The 20826-nt window shown below is 41.9% G+C and overlaps 1 protein-coding gene across 1 annotated transcript in view; it reads right to left on the bottom strand.

The window, feature by feature from the left end:
* LOC137378580 (early endosome antigen 1) overlaps positions 1–20826 on the bottom strand; it is a 1009825-nt gene that overhangs the window by 659157 nt on the left and 329842 nt on the right. The window contains exons 11-12 of the mRNA XM_068048885.1: positions 5436–5519; positions 4993–5139 (exon numbers count right to left, since the gene is read on the bottom strand). Coding sequence (XP_067904986.1) covers positions 4993–5139; positions 5436–5519 — 231 coding nt within the window. The remainder of the gene's footprint in view (positions 1–4992; positions 5140–5435; positions 5520–20826) is intronic.

Genomic DNA, 20826 nt, shown 5'->3' with positions numbered 1-20826 from the left:
TGGCATTATCATTGCTGAATCCCCCACTATGAACATCCTAGGGGCGACCATTGACCAGAAACTGAACTGGAGTAGCCATATAAATACCATGGCTACAAGAGCAGGTCAGAGGCTAGGAATCCTGCGGTGAGTAACTCACCTCCTGACTGCCCAAAGCCTGTCCACCATCTACAAGGCACAAGTCAGGAGTGTGATGGAATACTCTCCACTTGCCTGGATGGGTGCAGCTCCAACAACACTCAAGAAGCTCGACACCATCCAGGACAAAGCAGCCCGCTTGATTGGCACCCCATCTACAAACATTCACTCCCTCCCCCACCGACACACAGTGGCAGCAGTGTGTACCATCTACAAGATGCACTGCAGCAATGCACCAAGGCTCCTTAGACAGCACCTTCCAAACCCGCGACCTCTACCAACTAGAAGGACAAGGGCAGCAAAATACATGGGAACACCACCACCTCAAGTTCCCCTCCAAATCACACACCATCCTGACTTGGAACTATATCGTCGTTCCTTCACTGTCGCTGGGTCAAAATCCTGGAACTCCCTTCCTAACAGCACTGTGGGTATACCTACCCCAAATGGACTGCAGCGGTTCAAGAAGGCAGCTCACCACCACCTTCTCAAGGGCAATTAGGGATGGGCAATAAATGCTGGCCTGGCCAGCGTCGCCCACATCCCATGAATGAATTTTTAAAAAAGTATCTCGTGGTTTCCAAAGCTGTTTTAAGTTGCTGACATCTACAGGGCATTTCCCTTGGACTACAAGACAAACCAGAAGGTGTTTACTGGGCTTTAAGGGCTATCCATTGACAACATGGCTGATGACTCTGGTGTGCAATCCACACACGTGGGCAGCATGCACGTAACAAAAGCCATGCTGCCATACAAAATGTGATGAAATAGCCCAGTGGTCTACTCGAATAACATTTCCGCTGCCTGGACCGTTCTGGAGATCTGCAGTACTTGGCAGAATGGGTGTCAAGATTCGTGGGGGTCTGCTGCGTATTGCAGAACCTCGCCATCATAACAGTGCAGCACTTGCCACCAGCTACACAGTGACCAACTAAGGAGAAGCAGGAGAAGTAGGAAGAAGGGAAGAGGCCTCTTTCTGGCCTGGCTGTCTGTGATTGACTCATATGACTGTGTTACCAGTCAATGCAATCCCAATTCCCCAATCACAGCCCCAAACTCTACCTTCCCTCTTTTACTGCGCATCGCAGCATCTGCTTAGCCACAATGCAAAAATAAAAGCCAACACAAAATATTGCAAACCAAATTTATAAATCAAACCATTCTATATTCTATATAAATGCCAAGAAACAAGCTTGCACATTCCCTTAGTGCCTGTCTAATGTGGGCCTTTGCCTTTCCTAGTGCTCCTATGCAGTGCTGTCCCTGTGGCTGCAGCTTGGCTGATGGAAGGCTGCTGACTTTCAGTAGGAAGAATGCAGAAAGCCTTGCAGGATGACCTTGAGTAGCTCTGGCCCTAGAAGGCCCAGCTATGGCCTGCACCATCTTGGCATGTGCAGCAGCAGTCCGGGATAGCTGGCTAACAGGCAACAGCAAGGGCACTGGCTGAGTGGCAGAGGTGAGAGGGCGAATGATCTCATCCTGTGAGAGGACAGCAGGTTCATGGTGCATGTGCTCCATGGTCCCATTGCCACTCCCTCGGGGCAGTGCCTCAGCAATCCGAGCAATGTGTTGGAGGACATATTTCTGGACTACTGTGACTCCCTGCAAGCCCCTTTGAACACTGGTATTTGTAGCTATGATGGCAGTAGTCTCAGCTTGCATGACTTCGGTCTGAGCTTCCGCTGCAGCATCCAGATTTGGGGTGGCTCCTTGTGCTGCAATGGAAGCAGAGACATTGGCCATCAGGCACAGTACCATGGTTGGATCCACAAGTGTGCTAATGTAGTTGGTCAGCATTTCCATACCTGAAAGGATGGGTTCCAAGCTTTGCACAAAGCCCTGTGCCAAGTTGGTGCCAGACTTCTCCATGCTCTTTGACATTGATTGCAGACTTTCTGGCATGCCTGTCAATGCACCGAGCATTTCTCTGTGCATAATCCTCAGCCTTCCTCTGTACGTCACCCTATTGAAGTCCTCATCAGTATCTACAGCAGAATTCATGTGCAACCTCACCCTCTGGCAAATTGGCATCTGTGCTACCCTTGTTCCTTGCCCTGGATGCAGGCTACTCATGCCTGGTATCTCACCATGTGCAGAGTCTGCCTCTAACCATAACATTAGTATCTGAGCTGATGGCCATGACTGTGAGAGCAAATAATTGGTGTTTCTTCTCCATAAGTATCTTCCTGCTTTTCCATCTTTTGCTCTTCCACCATTGACTGGCCATGTTGCAGTTGTTGAGTATTTGAAAGGAGAAAAGCTCAAGGGTAGGGTTGCGGTGAGGGGATGGGGGGGTGCGCGGTGGGGGAAGCAAGAGCTGCATGCTTACATCATCTGCAGTTTGTAAAGCGGAAGAGAATATGGGATGAGGGGAAAGTGGAATGTGAGGAGGAGGAAAAGGTATGAGAATACCATCACCTTTGATAGTTTCAGCCCCGCCACTGGCTATGGCCTCAGTCACGGCTGCTCTAATGATGGTGACCACCATTTCTTTAATAGGGTAAGGACATGTAGCTGTGCCAGTCCCCCGCCAGTTAAGTATTCTGCTTCCGGTTATGTACCATCCTGTCCTGCAAGAGAGAGGGAAGTGTGTAAATGAGTATGGTTCAATGCGTTTGGGTGATGTGGCTGTTATGGTTGAATTGCTGGGAATGTGTGCAACCTGTGAGATATGGGTGTGAGGCTTGCAGCAGTGTTAAGTGTGTGAGGGTGCGATGAAGTTATGAATGTTAGATATGAGTTGTGACTGATTGAGATTGTTGGTAGGTGAGCAATGTGGGTGTGGTGCATTGAGCAGTGTGTGAGGCGAGTGGTATAGTTGGTGGTATATAGCATTTGAAGGTGCATTCACTAACCTTGACAACTCATGCGAGGTCAATGAACTTCTTGTGGCACTGCTTTCAGGTCTGTGGGGCTAGACTCCTGGTATTGACTGCCACGGCTATCCTGACCCCATGTCTTCACAAAGTTAGTCTGGAGGAACTCCTGATCCCCTGTGGATAGATGACATCTCTTCTCCTCTCCACTTATTGCACCAAGCCTCCAGTGCAATGTAGGAAAATCTTGGAGCCCACTCTCTGCCATGTTGTGCCATTCTTGGATCTTTCTAGATCAGAATCAGTTGTAGAATGACTTTCAGCACCTGCTCTACCAAAATGCAGCTCCCCTTTAAGAGGTGCAGAATGGTTTAAAGGAATGCAGACTACTTTTAACTCGTGCTGGCCTCTCATGATTTTGGGACCCCTGCTGAGGCGTGCAGCCACTTAACAGAGCACTTAGTACAAGCTACAATCATAAAATAGCAGGCAGCTCGAAGTTTGCATACTGCCTGCATTAGATGCAATAGCACAGGTTAATTGTGCATTGCAATCCCTGCACCCATTTTCGGGGGTTATCAAATTTCACAGCTGGTATTAATCGCCAGTCCACATTCAATTGTTTCAATCTCTATTACAACAAGATAGCAGCTAAAGATGTAAAAAGCTTTTACTGTATATCACTGCGGAGCCTCCAATAAAACACCATTGTACCTAAAATTCATTCATAAAATTTATTTTTATTTCTAACTGTGCCATACAAAATAAAAATCAAACCAGTACAATTGTTATATGTGTATGCCATTGTTTAATACCATACTTATATGATTTGTAAAGAATTTTATATGTATGTGACTTTATTGCTATGAATTATTCACTGTCCTTCATTTGCTGAGTTTAACAACTTCATACCAATAGCTGTCATGTATGATTAAAATACTAATCAGCAATTTGTAGACAGACAGTCATCTAATCTTGGGATTCAATTAATAAACATCTTTGAACTTAATTTGTTGGTTACAACATCAACAAAAATCAAATTACTGCCATGTAAGCTGTACTATTCAGGTGGTCTCAATTTAGAGAATTATTCTTGTCCCTGGGTTGGTGTTCAAGAATGAAAAAGAGGCTTATTCCTCTTGCTTTAATCTGTGTACACCATCACGGAGCTATTGCTGACCTCAATGGAGGATGAATCAGGCCTGTCATCAGATGACAGAATGTCAGATCTTAACAACGCTACGGTATAACAATATAAACTATGGCTTGTCCAAACAGATATGAGAAGTCATTTGTACTTTACTTTCCCACAAAGAAATGTTCCCCTTTAAAGAGAACGGATAAAAATAAAGTACAATAAAATGTCTGTAGTCAAGCAAAACATATGATACAACTTGACATTATGACAGATTCATATAATAAACAAAGTTAAAATTGTGCAATTTAAAAAAAAAAAATACTGTGAATAAAGAAATGGTCTATTGTTCCAATTCATTTTTGCTTTATTTGGCATTATAAATTTGGACAAATAACTAAAAAGCTTCTACACAGAGGAAAACTGATGTATTTTTACATTGCTGAGGAACTTTGGTAATCAAAGGTTCAATAAACTAATGTGCTAGCTAAAATATTTTACAAGTTGGATAAACTGTTGGTTGCAGCATTTTTGTTTTAATAGCCGAACAATTCAGCATAATGGCATCAACATTTTTGATTCTGTATATTTCTCACATCTTGGGTAAAGCAAATAATTTCAGTATTGAAATTTAAAGGGCCTTATGATTATTTTTTGAATATTTATATATAATAAACAATTTACAAGTTATTTTTTGAATTTAGCAAATTTTCTTCTTCCTTCACTCCCAAAAAATTACATGCTTCCTACTGAACTAGAAAATGCCTGATATCTAAATTAATTTAGATACTCGACAACAATAATTCCAGCTAATGCAGAGTTGAATATATTTTAACATGCAAGCTACAATAAGGTTACTTCACAGATTAAGGCCTAAAGCCTGAGGGTACAGTAAATGTCTACCTGTTTTTGGTCCTCTTTGTGCAGCTTCTTGGTGGTATCCAACTCCTCTTTCAGCTGTTGCAGGCAGCTCTGCTTTTGTTCCAGCTTAGCTTCTGCTTCTCTCAGTTCTGCCTGCAGATGGTAAATCCTTCTTTCCTGTACATCCAACTACCAATCCACACACAAATTATGGATACTAAATTTTTATTATGTTTTATTCTCACAGTGCTAAGCGATATATAAAAAAAATCAAAAGGAAATCTTTGCAGAATCTCAATGCTTTATATTGTGAGACTATGCTTAAGTCTACAGGAAGACAATATGGTGGCACTGAGCAGCAAAGCCAATACTATTGATGTCCTTTACAGTCTAGACACAAATCCATTTAGTTTCCTGTAATACATTTCTGTTGTATAAATCATTTGTTTTAGAATTAAAGAACAAATGAAAAATATTTAAGGTACCTCAGTTGTTAACCCATCTCTTTTCTCTTGCAAAAGGAGGACCTCTTTACGAAGATGCAGGATTGTACCATCACGTCGCTCGAGCTGGAAAGGAGTTCACATTTCAAGAAAGAATCCACGAATGTCAACCAATGAGCAATTAACAAGACAAGATATTGATCTGCTAAGAAAACCACTGCCGCAGCCATACAGCTAAGCAAGGTCCCATTTCCCCAGCTCTGCATTGAAAGGTAACTCTACATTACCATCTGCGCTTTATTGATCACTGTTAAGTATCACAAAACCTGACTGAATCCACAAAAATCGAGCAGAGGGCAAAAGAAAGCAAGTCAATGGCCTCTTCATTTTGGCTTATGTGAGGGATAAAACCACAAATCTCTCTGATAAGAAACTAAAAGATCTGTTGATCAATTTAGCTGAACAGCATTCAGAATATCTTCTCTCATACAATTAAAGCAATACACTACAACTCAAGATAAAATACCATTAAATCAAACAGGGAACTTACAATGATTGCACTGAGTACTGTAAACATATGGTAAAATCTTTTTTCGGCCATTCTCTTTATATAGATTCACTTGCTGAATGTGTACAAAATAAGTTTGTTAAAAGATGGATTGAGTCATTACTGAAAACAAAAGTGACCATTAAGCTTGATGAATGATGGACCAAAGTTTAGAATCTTCAGACCAGTGCTGGGATGGGGAGAAAGTAGCAATTAAAAATCACATAGGCATTTTAAAGCAGGGAAATAGAGAATACATCTGAAAACATGTTGTTTAATTAAGAAGCTAGAATGCTTTAAAAAAAAACTGTTCCTTACACAGATCCTTTATTCAGTCCCGATGAAAAATTACATAATTGACACATATAAAGTATTAAAAAACATAGACTAAAAGAACCCAAATATTACTTTTAATCAGACCAATAAAACAGAACACAAATTAAATCATTAACTAATTTTTAAAAATCTTCACACATAGGGTGACAAAAATTTGAAATGATCCAACAGGCAAGGTAGTAGAATCAAAGATGTTGAAGAAATTCAAGATGCAGTTGAATAGTAGGCTGGGTGAATCAAAATAATAGAGGGATTGCCTTCATACAACAGCCAAGTACTGCGGATGCTGGAAATCAGAAATAAAAACAGAAAATGCTGGAATTACTCAGTTGGTCTGGCAACATCTGTGGAAAGATTCAGGTTGGTCACCTGTTTCTCACTCCACAGATGCTGCTGACCTGCTGAGTATTTCTAGCATTTTCTATTTTTATTAGAGGAATTACCTTGATGGACTTAACGGTCTTTTCTTGTTCTTGACTCTATGTTCTGAAAAAAATCATTGCTTATTGTTCACTTAATTGCTTGGATTGGTAGTAGGATCAGCTGTATCGGTTGCAGAATCCTGGCAGGATCAACCATGGTGACTACTAGCCTTGGTACCATGCCAGCTCTCCATGGAGCTATCCAGTCAGTCCCATTCCCCTGCTTGATCCCTGTAGCCCTGCAAGTTTATTTTCTTCAAGTGCCCATCTAATTTCCTTTTGAAGTCATGAATAGGCTCCGCCTCCACCACCCTTTTGGATAGTGAGTTCCAGGTCATTATCACCCGCTGCGTAAAAAATTTCTTCCTCATATTCCCCCGCATCTCTTGCCCAAAACCTTCAATCTGTGTCCCCTAGAAGAGCTGTTATGTTGAAAAGTTCCACTACAGAAGGGCATAGACTTACAATTTCACCATCATTTTAAAACGTACTTTCAATCATTGAAAATTAAATATTTATCACAGTACAATTCTGCAGAGCAATTCATAAAATATCTAAAAATAGTAGCATTGTAAGATAAATTCACATTAGTCCCAGGGCCAATGTTAAAGCCTGAACTTCCATCTGCAAGTGAATTTTGCCATACAGAAGTGCTTTAATCAAGGATAGTCAGCATGGCTTTGTCAGGGGGAAATCATGTCCAACAAATTTGATTGAATTTTTTGAAGAGGTAACTAGGTGTGTAAATGAGGGTAAAGCAGTTGATGTAGTCTACAAGGACTTCAGTAAGGCTTTTGATAAAGTCCCGCATGGGAGATTGATCAAGAAGGTAAGAGCCCATGTGATCCAGGGCAATTTGACAAATTGGATTCAAAATTGGCTTAGAGGCAGGAGGCAGAGGGTGATGGCCAAGGGTTGTTTTTGCAATTAGAAGCCTGTGACCAGTGGTGTACTGCAGGGATTGGTCCTGGGACCCTTGCTGTTTGTAGTGTACATTAATGATTTCAACGTGAATGTAGGTGGTATGATAATTAAGTTTGCAGAAGACATGAAAATTGGTGGTGTCGTAAATAGTGAGGAGGAAAGCCTTAAATTACAGGACGATATAGATGGGCTGATAAGATGGGCAGAGCAATGGCAAATGAAATTTAATCCTGAGAAGTGTGAGGTGATGCATTTTGGGAGGACCAACAAGGCAAGGGAATATACAATGGATGGTAAGACCCTAGGAAGTACAAAAGGTCAGAGAGACCTTGGTATACTTGTCCATAGATCACTGAAGGCAGAAGCACAGGTTGATAAGGTGGTTAGGATTCATGTGGGACACTTGCCTTTATTAGCCGAGGCATAGAATATAAGAGCAGGGAGGTTATGATGGAGCTGTAAAAAACGCTAGTTAGACCACAGCTGAAGTACTGTGTACAGTTCTGGGCACCACACTATAGGAAGGATGTGATTGCACTGGAGAGGGTACAGAGGAGATTCACCAGGATGTTGCCTGGGCTGGAGCATTTCAGCTAATAAGAGAGACTGGATAGGCTCGGGTTGTTTTCCTTAGAGCAGAGAAGGCTGAGGGTGGACCTGATTGAAGTATACAAAATTATGAGGGGCATAGATAGGGTAGATAGGAAGAAACTTTTTCTCTTAGCGGAGGTGTCAATAACCAGGGACCATAGATTTAAGGTAAGGGGCAGGAGGTCTAGAGAGGATTTGAGGAAAAACATTTTCACCCAGAGGGTGGTTGGAATCTGGAACGCACTACCTGAAGGGGTGGTAGAGGCAGGAACTCTCACAACATTTAAGAAGTATTTAGATGAGCACTTGAAACACCACAGCATACAAGTCTATGGGCCAAGTGCTGGAAAATGGGATTAAAATCGATAGGTGCTTGATGGCCGACATGGACACAATGGGCCGAAGAGCCTGTTTCTGTGCTGTATAACTCTATGACTCTAATGGTCATTGTTCCTTAGTACACAGTCTAAGAAGAACATAGAAATGTCATATAGATTGACTGCACTTTGCGCACCTTGACTGTGCCAAAACTGCAAAGATGGCACAGCAATCAATGCTGCAAAACTTTGGCACGCACTAATATAGAAAAATTGTTGATTGCAACCTTCATCTTTCTCAACTGTCAACTGTACGCAGTAGCTAAAAGTTCATGAAAGGAGACATACCACCTCAATGCCCCAGGGCTGTGATTTAATCAAGAAGTCATTGTCATTCCACGAACTAACCAGTAGTCAAAATATCCATGATGGTGTTTTTCTTAATAATCAAAGAGTGCTTTTTGAGGGAATGGAAGACCATTTATACTCAAAACCAATAGCAAATATTTCAATCATACGCTCATACATTAGGTCCCTGTATGCAACAGTGTATTTTCAGTCAAATCCTCTCTACTGATCATGAGCAACATTTTTATTTGCACTAATATTTCAAACAGCCTTTCTTGTCACATGACATGCAGAGAAACATATCAAATACATATTTGGCCCCAGGACAGTAAAATGGCAAAATGTCTCACCGGTACGATATTAAATTCAGCAACAATGACAAAATTACACAATATGTATCAAAACATGGTCTTCTAAGTTGCAACATGATCTCAGGGTTCTACTTAATAGATAAACCACTGAAGTTTTATTACCCCCAGTTTTTATTTGGAGTGGGTTTTGGGCAGCTGGATTGTGGGATGATTTTAAAACTTACCGCTGACCTGGAAATCAGGCACAGGGCATTTTAACTCCCGGGCCTCATTAAAAATTCATGAGCAGATTTTCCACCTGATTCATTGTCACATTACAAAACCTGCCCATTTGTGGATTGCAATTTCTGGCAGTTAAGCAAGACGCCTATTTAAAGTACCAATGCTTCTCAACCTGAGGTTGCATTGACTCCTGGCTCCTTTCCTGCACAAAGATATTGAGGACGTAAGCCCCCAGGTCTCTGAAGCCTTCCTGGGTACTGCTGGAAGACAGAGGACGAGAAGGAAAGTTCTCTTTCTAGCCAGTGGCAGAAGAGTCCCAAAACACCAGGTCCACCAGGCCTGGAGAGGCATTGCTCAGTATTCTGATTGTTTTGTAAATTGCTGTTCAGCAATGACTGGATCAACAATCATTCTCAAACTTCTTTCAGCTTCTCCCCTAATCATGTCCCTCATTCTTGCAACGCATTAAGACATTGCATTTATCTGCATTTCATTTGTCATCATTCAGCCCACTTAAAAATATGGTCTAGAACCTTCTGTAATTCCTTAACTGTTTCATTAAACTCTAGTATCTCCCAGTTCAATTTTTAAAATTTATTCTCAGGATACAAGTGACAGTAGCAACACCACATTTTATTATCCATTCCAGTTTTCCCTGAGAAAGCAGTAGGCCTTCTTCTTGAATTGCTGCAGTCCTTGAGGAGTTGGTGCTCTGACAGTGATGTCATAGTGATTGTTTTATAATTGATTAGCTTGCTAGGACACTTCAGAGGACATTAAGATTCAACCACACTTCCCAGGTGTCCTGTTTGTTGTGTGAAATAATCATCATTTGTACACAAATTAACTTTGATGATGTCAGTGGCAGAGATCCCAGATAGTACTTCCAAGATATTTAGATATTAAAGCAACAATTCATTAAACTGATCTACTCTACATACTGGTGATAGAGTGATAGTATAGCATAGATGTTTTCTTTTGTTTTCTACCTTCCCTTCAATGGTTGTAACAACAGATGACACCACTGGACTGATCATCAAAACTGACACAAGGAATAATTATAACATTTATGATTGTGTAGCAATTAAGATGAACAAGACTTCCCTTAATGTCCTGCTCTGAAAATTAGTGCTTGTGATTCATCAACCAAAAAACGAATACAGACTCATTAGGATTTTTACTGTAGACTTTCTAGATATACCAAGGTAATTTCTTCAAAGAGATTTGCTATGAATTGGTCTCCAATTCACTTTCCCACTCACATGCCCCTCAGATTGAAAATATTTTTGTGGCTATTGTAAAAAAATGACCTGTAGCATTCCTTCTGTAGTTTCAGGCTGTTACTGTTTAGGAATTTAATTACTTCTCTTTTCTCATCAACAGGTTCTAATCCCACATTCATCCCCCTCTTCAAAATATCATTTTAATTATCTTTCTCATACTTGAGGATAATTATCTCATTTATGATAAGGTGGCACAGGTGCTTTTAGCTTATTTGCCTATTTTTACGTCAATAATCTAGACATAAGTTACTTGAAAAGCTTACCTAAAAACAATTAATTTCTCAAGAAAAGTTTATACTGGTTGCGAATCCATTGTCAAAGGAGAAGAAAATAATATCAGGTTTACTGTGCCATGTATGTGAATGCACGGAGTGCAGGAAATAAGATTGGTGAGCTGCAGGTGCAGATAACCATGTGGGAATATGATGTGGTGATAATGGAGCCCTGGCACAAAAAATGGCAGGACTGGGTACTAAATATTCCTGGATACAAGGTGTTCAGGAAAGATAGGGAAGGAAATAGAGGAGGAGGGGTAGCAGTATTGATTAATAAGAACATTACAATGCTGGAGAGAGAGGATGTCCTCGACGGGGAAAGGACAGAATCTAAGAAACAATAAAGACACCATTACATTGCTGGGTGTGTTCTATAGGCCTCCAACTAGTGGGAAAGATATTGAGACACAAATTTGCAAGGAAATTACAGAAAGGTGCAACAATTATAGAGTAGTTATAATGGAGGACTTTAATTAGACTGGGTAAGTAATAGTGTAAAGGACAGAGAGGGGCAAGAGTTTCAACAGTATGTTCAGGAAATTTTCTGCATCACTGTTTCCAGTCCAACGAGGAAGGAGGCATTCTGGATCTGGTTCTGGGGAATGAGGTAGGTCAAGTGGATCAGGCATCAGTAGAGGAACATTTAGGGGACAGTGATCATAGCATCAAGGTTTAGGTTAGCTATTGAAAAGGAGAAGGATCAATCCAGAGCAAAAATAATTAATTGGGAGAGGGCCTACTTGAAATTGCAATCAAAGATTGGAGGGCTCAACTGTAAAGGAAAAGTGGGCTGACCCGAAGAGATAGTTCGGGTCCATCAGGTACTTTCTCACGAGGGGGAAAAGTAGGAAAAACAAATCCAGAGCTTCCTGGATGACGAAAAAGATAGAATATGAAGCAGGAAAAGGGTGCACATAACAGATGTCAGGTGGATAATGCATTGGAAACCAGGCTGAATATAGACGGTTCGGAGGGAAGTGAAAAAACAAATAAGAGAAGCAAAGGGAGAGTATGAGAAGAGACTAGCAGCTAACATAAAAGGGAATCAAAAATTCTTCTATAGGCATATAAATAGTAAAATGGTGGTAAAAGCAGCAGTGGAGCCAACTAGGGACCTAAAAGGGGATTTATGCATCGAGGCAAGGGGCATGCCTGAGGTACGAAACGAGTACTTTGCATCTGCCTTTGCCAAGGAAAAAGATGTTGCCCAAGTCATAGTGAAAAAGGAGCTGGTTGAGACACTGGATGGGTTAAAAATTGATAAAGAGGAAGTATGAGATAGGCTGGCTGTACTTAAAGTTAATAAGTCACCAGGACCAGATGAGATGCATCCAAGGCCACTGAGGGAAATAGGACAGGAAATTGCAGAGGCACTGGCCATAATTTTCTAATCTTCCTTCGATACAGGGGTGATGCCAGAGGACTGGAGAATTGCAAATATCATAAACTTGTGAGAAAAACTACACCTGCCAAGAATGAGGCATATTAATTTTGTCATATGGAACATTAATTGTAAACTCTTACTGGACTGAAAACATGGCTGCGCCTGCATTCTAAAAGGACAGTGGCTGGAAACATTTGCATTCTAAAAGACAGTTGCCTGGAGAAGACAATGGAACTGCTCCCTGATTCAATTAACCAAATAGATTTGGATCAAAGTATACTGAATGTGTGAAAGTCAGCATTCCAGCCCCCTACTGAGGATGTCTAATAAGATTGAAAGAATCCATAAAACCTTTCTGGGCAGGTCGTTCCAAAAAAAAGGAGCTAGTCACATGACTAGCCTACTGGCCTATGTTTGGTTTGAATTGTGGCACACAGAAAAAATAACAGTCTGCGACAGAACTTGAAGAGACAGCATCTCTCCCAGTCTCTCTCTCTCACGAAAAGCAGAGACTGCAACTGGATTTCAAGAAGACAGCATCTCCCGGTCTCTCTCCCTCTCATGCAAAGACAGGGACCCACAGAAGAAACTAAGCCTCAAGACAGAAAACCATCGAAACAAGTTTGAAAGTATGCATTGAGCCCAACGAGACAGCAATATTTAACTGCAATCAAAGACTTTACATCAAACTCAAAAGACAGTAAATGAACTCCAGCTATTGCTTCAAGCCTTTCCCCTTGATTCTTTCTCCTTTTCTGTCTCCAGCTGCGTGTGTGTTTATCACGTATGCATGCTAGCGTGGTCGCGTCACATATTTTTAGTAGTTTTAACAATTAGAGTTTTAAAGTTAATAAACTTACACCTTTCTCGTTTAAATCTAAGAAAACCTGTCTGGTTGATTTCTTTGCCATTACAATCGGAGAGCAGTGAACACTGAGGGGAAGCTAAAAACACGGTGTTTTAAAAATTAAACAGTGTTATAGCCAAATCAGGAAAAGGCTGAGAGGGAACTTCCAGACCCCTTTTCACCTGGTCGTAATACCCTTGTTCAAAAAAAGAGTGTAAGGATAAGCCCAGCAACTACAGGCCAGTCAGTTTAACCTCTGTGGTGGGAAACCTTTTAAAAATGATAATTTGGGACAAAATTAACAGTCACTTAGACAAATGTGGATTAATTAAGGAAAGGCAGGATGGATTTGTTTAACGAACTTGCTTGAGATTTTTGATGCGGTAACAGAGATGGGTGATGAGTTAATGCTGTTGATGTGGTGTACATGGACTGCCAAAAGGCATTTGATAAAGGGCCAAAAAACAGGCTTGTCAGCAAAGTTAAAGCTCATGGAATACAAGGGACAATAGTAGCTTGGATATGAAATTGACTGAGTGACAGGAAACAGAGAAGTGGTGAACGGTTGTTGTTTTGGACTGAAGTGGGGTTCCCCAGGGGTTGGTGTTAGGATCCCTGCTTTTCTTGGATTTTTAAATTACTTAGACTTGGGTGTACAGGGCACAATTTCAAAATTTACGGATGATGCAGAACTCAGAAGTATTGTGAACTATGAGGAGGACAGAGATGAGCTTCACAAGAACATAGACAGGTTGGTGGAATGGGCTGATGTGATAGATGAAATTTAATGCAGAGAAGTGTGAAGTATTTCAGTTTGGTAGGAAGAATGAGGAGAGGCAATATAAAATAATGTGTACAATGCTAAAGAGAGACCTGGAGGTATATGTGTACAAATCACTGACAGTGGCAGGGCAGGTTGAGAAGGTCGTTAATAAAGCATACAGGATCCTGGGCTTTATAAATAGAGGCATAGAGCTGAATTTTACCCTCGGCGGACGGGAGCCGTCCACCAACTAGAAAGTCGGTATCAATCCCGCCTTCGCCTGACCTGGCCTGGGGATCCAGCCCACACTTCACGGTCCCCAGGCCTTTAATGGTCTGAGGCGGGACTGCCACCTCATTGAGGCAGGACATCCCACCTAATGGAGCTGCTGGCTAATTAGGACGGCACAGTGGCGCAGTGGTTAGCACCGCAGCCTCACAGCTTCAGCGACCGGGGTTCGATTCTGGGTACTGCCTGTGCAGAGTTTGCAAGTTCTCCCGGTGACCGCGTGGGTTTTCGCCGGGTGCTCCGGTTTTCTCCCACAGCCAAAGACTTGCAGGTTGATAGGTAAATTGGCCATTGTAAATTGCCCCTAGTAATAGGTAGGGGAATGAAGGGAAGGTGTGGATGTGGTCGGATCATGGGATTAATGTAGGATTAGTATAAATGGGTGGTTGATGGTCGGCACAGACTCGGTGGGCTGAAGAGCCTGTTTCAGTGCTATATGTCTAAAATTTAAAAATCCCCATAGTGGCGGCCTTGATTGGTCTGGGGTAGGCGGGCTGTTCTTCGTCGCCACCATCCTGTATAAAGTGGTGGCGGAAGCGGGTCAGTAAGGGCCCCCCTGTCTCACTCCATTTTACGCTCCACCCCACCCACCCCCAACACGTTCCCACTCTTTGGGTGGGGGGGCATAAAGATCAGCCCATAGAGTACGAAAGCAAGGAAGTTATGATAAATAAAAACAAGAAATGCTGGAAATACTCAGCAGGTCTGGCAGCATCTGTGGAGAGAGAAGCAGAGTTAACATTTCAGGTCAGTGACCCTTCTTCAGAACTGGCAAATATTAGAAATGTAAAAGGTTATAAGCAAGTAAAGCGGGGGTGGGGCAAGAGATAACAAAGGAGGTGGTGTAAATAGGACAAGGTCATAGAATAGCTGACCAGAAGGTCGTGGAGCAAAGGCAAACAATATGTTAATGGTGTGTTGAAAGACAAAGCATTAGTACAGATAGGGTGTTAATGGACTGAAAATTGAACAGCCGCAAGTACAAACATGAAAACATGTGGATAAGCAAACTGAACAAACTAAGATGAAATAAAATAAAACAAAAAAAAAAATTTTTTAAAGAAAGAAAAAAATAACTAAAAATAAAGGTAAAATGGGGAGCCTGTCATGCTCTGAAATTATTGTGAAAGACAACAAGTTATGATAAACACTGGTGTGGCCTCAATTGTATTGCATCCAGTTCTGGGCACCACAAATGTGAAGGCATTTGAGAGGGTGCAGAAAAGATTCATGAGAATGGTTCCAGGGATGAGGAACTTTGGTTCTGTGGATAGATTGGAAAATCTGGGGCTGTTCTCCCTGGAGAAGTGAAGATTAAGAGGAGATTTGATAGAGGTTTTCAAAATCATGAGGGGTCCGGACAGAGTCGATAGAAAGGGTTCCCGTTGTCATGGAATCTGCAGTCTGCGGGACTCTGAGGAGTGTGTGTGAGCTGTCCCTTGATCGTGTGGCTTGTTGAATGTTCTGTTAGGCGCAGTGACCCTGATTGCAAAGATTGTTTCTTATTTTTGGAACAGACTGTCCAAACAGAAATTGAAAACAAAAACTTCAGGTTTCTGGGGGAACTAGATAAAAAGGAGACAGAGCCATCCAAGCTCAGATAGCAGGAAGGTGCATTTTACAGGCAGGTTGAAGAAAGTGAAGATTGGATCTAGGAGTGGTTTCTGTTATTTAGAGGAACTAATTAACCAGACCCGCCATACAGTGACAACCCCGCCAGAACTGAGAAGGTGCTGGAGAGGTATGCTTTTTTTTTTGGTGAAGACTGCACCTGTGGAGTTCAGGATTAAAGGGAAACTGCTGTCCTCTCATTCTTCCAACCTCCAGAGAGTATAGGCCCATTCTACTAAATCTCTCCTCAGAGAACAATCCTCTCATCCTAGGAATCAATCTAGAAAACCTTCGTTGCACCCCATCTAAGGCAAGTGTTTTCTTCCTTAGGAATGGAGACCAAAATTGTACATAGCACTCCAGGTGTGGTCTCATCAAAACCCTATGCAGTTGTAACAAGACTTTCTCACTCTTGTACTCCAACCCTTTTGCAATAAAGGCCATTTGTCTTCCTGATTGCTTGCTGTACCTGCACGTTAACTTTCTGTGGCTTGTGTGCAAGGACACCTAAATCCCTCTGAACACCAACATTTAACAGTTTCTAACCATTTAAAAATATTGTGCTTTTCTATTCTTCCTACCAAAGTGAATAAGCTCACATTTCCCCATATTATATTCCATCTGTCACCTTCTTGTCCACTCACAACCTACCTATATCCCTTTCCAGACTCTGTGTGTCCTCCTCACAGCTTACTTTCCAACCTAGCTTTATATCATGAAGCTTGGATACATTACACTCAGCAAGCTTGGATACATTACACTCAGTGCCTTCATCCAAGTCATTAATATAGATTGAAATAGCTAAGGCTCCAGCACTGATCTTCGCAGCGCCCCACTATTAACAGCCTGCCAAACTGAAAAAGACTCATTTATTCTGACACTCTGTTTTCTGTCCTTGAACCAATCCTCTATACATGCTAATTTATTTCCTCCAACCCCATGAGCCTTTATCTTGGGCAACAACCTTTCGTTTTATTTGTGGGATGTGGGTGTCACTTGCTAGGCCAGCATTTATTGATCATCCCTAACTGCCCTTGAACTGAATAGCTTGCTAGACCATTGCAGAGGGCATTTAAGAGTCAACCACATTGACTGTGGACCTGGAGTCACGTGCAGGACAGACCAGGTAAGGACAGCAGATTCCTTTCCGTAAGACTTGCAGGTGATAGGTAAATTGGCCAGTGTAAATTGCCCATAGTGTAGGTAGGTGGTAGGGAATATGGGATTACTGTAGGGTTAGTATAAATGGGTGGTTGGTGGTTGGCACAGACTCAGTGGGCCGAATGGCCTGTTTCAGTGCTGTATCTCTAAAAAAAAAAAGGACATTAGTGAACCAGACAGGTTTTTACAGCAATTGACAATGGTTTCATGGTCACTGCTAGACTGGCATTTAATTCCCGATTTATTGATTGAATTCAAATTTCACCATCTGCTGTGGCGGGATTCGAACACATGTCCCCAGAGCATTAATCAAGGTTTTGAATTATTAGTCTAGTGACATTACCACTATGCCACTGCCTCCCCATTTTGTGGCATCATATCAAATGCTTTTTGAACATCCAAATATGCTAAATCTACTGGTTCCCCTTTATTTACCCTGCTAATTACATCCTCAAAGAATTAGATTTGTCAAACACAATATCCCTTTCATAAAACAATTATGACACTGCCTAATTTTCTGGAGTTGGATTTTGAGGGTAGGGGGCAGGGTTGGCAGTGAACCATTGGTGTTTATCATCATTACCCCTCTGAAACTGACCGCAATTTCAGGATTTTGGTCATGCACAGTTTAGCATGGAAGTCCTGAAGTTGTGGTCTGTCACCCAGGGTTCTTCCACAGGCTGCAGTGTGGACCCCCCAACCCCCCACCACCTCCACTACAGAAATCATGAAATCAGTGAGAATTTCAACTTTCCTGCCCTCACATTGTTATTTGAAACCCCATAAAAATTTACACCTCGTTCTGTCGGATGTAACTGCATTTTTAACAGCGATATGATTAATAAAATGTGATGAACAACAGAAATGGCCCTGAAAAAATACTTTTATATTCATGGAATGCTATCAGAAAATCTACTAATTAATCATTTAAGCTAAATTTTTTCAACAATAATTTTTTTTTTAAAGTTTTTTCGGAATATTTTAGTTTCTACCTTCACCCCATATGTATGTCCCAATCTTTAATTTACTCTATGCAAAAATGTTTGAAAGTGATTTTATTTTAGAGCTTTTAGTTCCCTGTTTGGTGTTGGGGTCGGAGGGGGGGGCGCAGGGGGAGGTTTGGGGAAATCCTTTATTATGATTGGCTGCTTAGACAGCCTGATGACATCACTGCTGCTCTATGCTGTGAATGCCCAGAAAAGAACACCGCAATCAGTTGTAGTGCCACGGTACGGTGATGCAGCTGAAATTCTTGCAGCGAGAGCACTAGATCTCTCAGCGAGAATTACTTTGTGGTCAGCGGCAAGTGCCCTTGCTTCAACATTGATGGCAAGATCCAGCCATTGTGTTTTTCTCAGTGTCCTGATACCACTTCCTTAAACATGCATTACAGAAATTTTCTGACAACTGATACCAGGTTGCCTGTAGTTCCCTGTTTTCTCTCTTGTTTTGATTCCCGTGGAGACCACCAAGAAACCAAAAAAATCAAATCCACCGACTGACCCCAATTTAGGAAATCAAACCAAATGGATAAGATTTCACTTTTATAAACTTTACTTTAACACTCAACGAAAACCAACAGAAATCAAACATGAAGGAAAGGACTGATCACGGTCAGTATATGTTACAAATTACACCTTAACTATCAGATACAACAGAGACGGGTCTTACAGTTTCACTGGGCAGTCCATCCAGTTCTTTACAACTCTGAAGTTTCTCAGGTAGATTTTTAGCTCCTTTGAAGGATTTAGCAGCTGTTGTTCTTCCAACAGCAGTTCCCACTCAACCCAATCTCCACGGGTGAGGTCTTCACCACAAGGCACACTTCTCTACAACCCCCTCAGCTCTGCTCACAACAGTCTGTATTGTGTGGATTTACCAGTCTTCCCTTTATCTGAGTCCTTCAGTGCACTGTATGGCTAGGTCTGGTTAGTCGGTTACTGTAATTAACAGAAAGTTCTTGGATTCAGTCTTCACTTTCCTCTGATTACCAGTGCTCCACTCCTGCCTCGTTTGCCTGGCCTGCCTGATCTGGGGAGGATTCTGCCTCCTTTTATCTGGTTTTTAGTTTTAGAGATACAGCACTGAAACAGGCCCTTCGGCCCACCGAGTCTGTGCCGACCATCAACCACCCATTTATACTAATCCTACACTAATCCCATATTCCTACCACATCCCTACCTGTCCCTATATTTCCCTACCACCTACCTATACTAGGGCAATTTATAATGGCCAATTAACCTATCAACCTGCGAGTCTTTGGCATGTGGGAGGAAACTGGAGCACCCGGAGGAACCCACGCAGACACAGGGAGAACTTGCAAACTCCGCACAGGCAGTACCCAGAATTGAACCCGGGTCGCTGGAGCTGTGAGGCTGCGGTGCTAACCACTGCGCCACTGTGCCGCCCCACTGGTTCTAAGCAGTGTCAGTTTCCCCAGAAACCTGAAGTTGTTTTTCCAGCTTCTGCTTCAGTTTTGGTTTCAGTTCGAGTTTCCCTCTCAGTTAGGGTCTTAAAAAAAAACAAGCTTTGCAACCAAGGATTCTATCACACTCTCTCACCATTCTTGAATAGCTGCAGTACAGCTGCTATTTTGAAATCCACTTGGACCATTCTAGAAACTATGAAATTTTGGAAGATCACCAGTGCATTCACTATCTCTGCAGCCATCTCTTTTAGAATCCCAGGATGTGGGCCATCAGAACCAGGAATTTTGTTGGCTTATAGTCCCATTCATTTCTCCAGTACTTTTTGTTAACTAATACTAATTACTTTAAGTATTTAAGCCTCACTCTCATTAGACCCCTGGTTGCCCACTATTTCTGGTATGTTTTTTGTGTCTGCTGCTGTGAAAACAGACACAAAGTATTTGCTTAAAGATTCTGCAAGGGCTGAGGGGAGATATAACAGAGAATAAGATGTGTGAGGGTTCAGTTGGGTGGACAGCAGGAGGGAGAACTGGGAGCTGAGGGGAAAGGGAAAACTGAGCAGCAGCTGTGCTTGACTTTTGAGAAAGAAAACCAGGGGGGAATTTTAACCGAACTTACGTGACAGAAAACTGGTCGGATCAAAAACTCGTTTTGCACTTTGCCTGCTATAACTTTTCATTGATGAAAATGAAAAGTGTAAAGCGAGCACTCTATCCAATCCAGTCAGTTTCCCACCAAGTGGATTCATTACAGATTTCCAGAGTCAGTATTATTGTGAGTAAGGAAAATACCATGATTGGATCTGTTGATGAATTGCTGTTGCAAGATTGACATATCTTGGAAAGGAGAAAGACCTGCTGTTCAGAAGACCAGGTACAATCTTTCGTTCCTTACAAGGGACAGGTAAGAGAGATTATAGCCCAGAAGGCAACAGAAAGAGTGGGGAGGTGTTGGTCAGTAACCAAGTTTATGGCTAACATAATACTTTAATTTTAAATCTTTTATCTCTGCATTCACTTTTTGATTCACTTCTTTATGAGGACATATTGTACTGCAGCATAACACACTATATTTGCTTGCATGCGGAGGCGGTGGCACAGTGGTATTATCACTGGACTAGTAACCCAGAGACCCAGGGTATTTCTCTGGGGACATGGGTTCGAATCCCACCACAGCAGAAGGTGGAATTTGAATTTAATTAATTAAAAATCTGGAATTAAAAGCTAGTCTAATGATGGCCATAAAACCATTGTCGATTGTTGTAAAAACCCATCCGGTTCACTAATGTCCTTTAGGGAAGGAAATCTGCTGTCCTTACCTGGTCTGGCCTACATGTGACTTCAGGCCCACTGCAATGTGGTTAACTCTTACATG

This window comes from Heterodontus francisci, chromosome 17 (genome assembly GCF_036365525.1).
Source record: "Heterodontus francisci isolate sHetFra1 chromosome 17, sHetFra1.hap1, whole genome shotgun sequence".
NCBI lineage: Eukaryota > Metazoa > Chordata > Chondrichthyes > Heterodontiformes > Heterodontidae > Heterodontus > Heterodontus francisci.
This window is presented reverse-complemented; position numbering and strand designations above follow the sequence as displayed.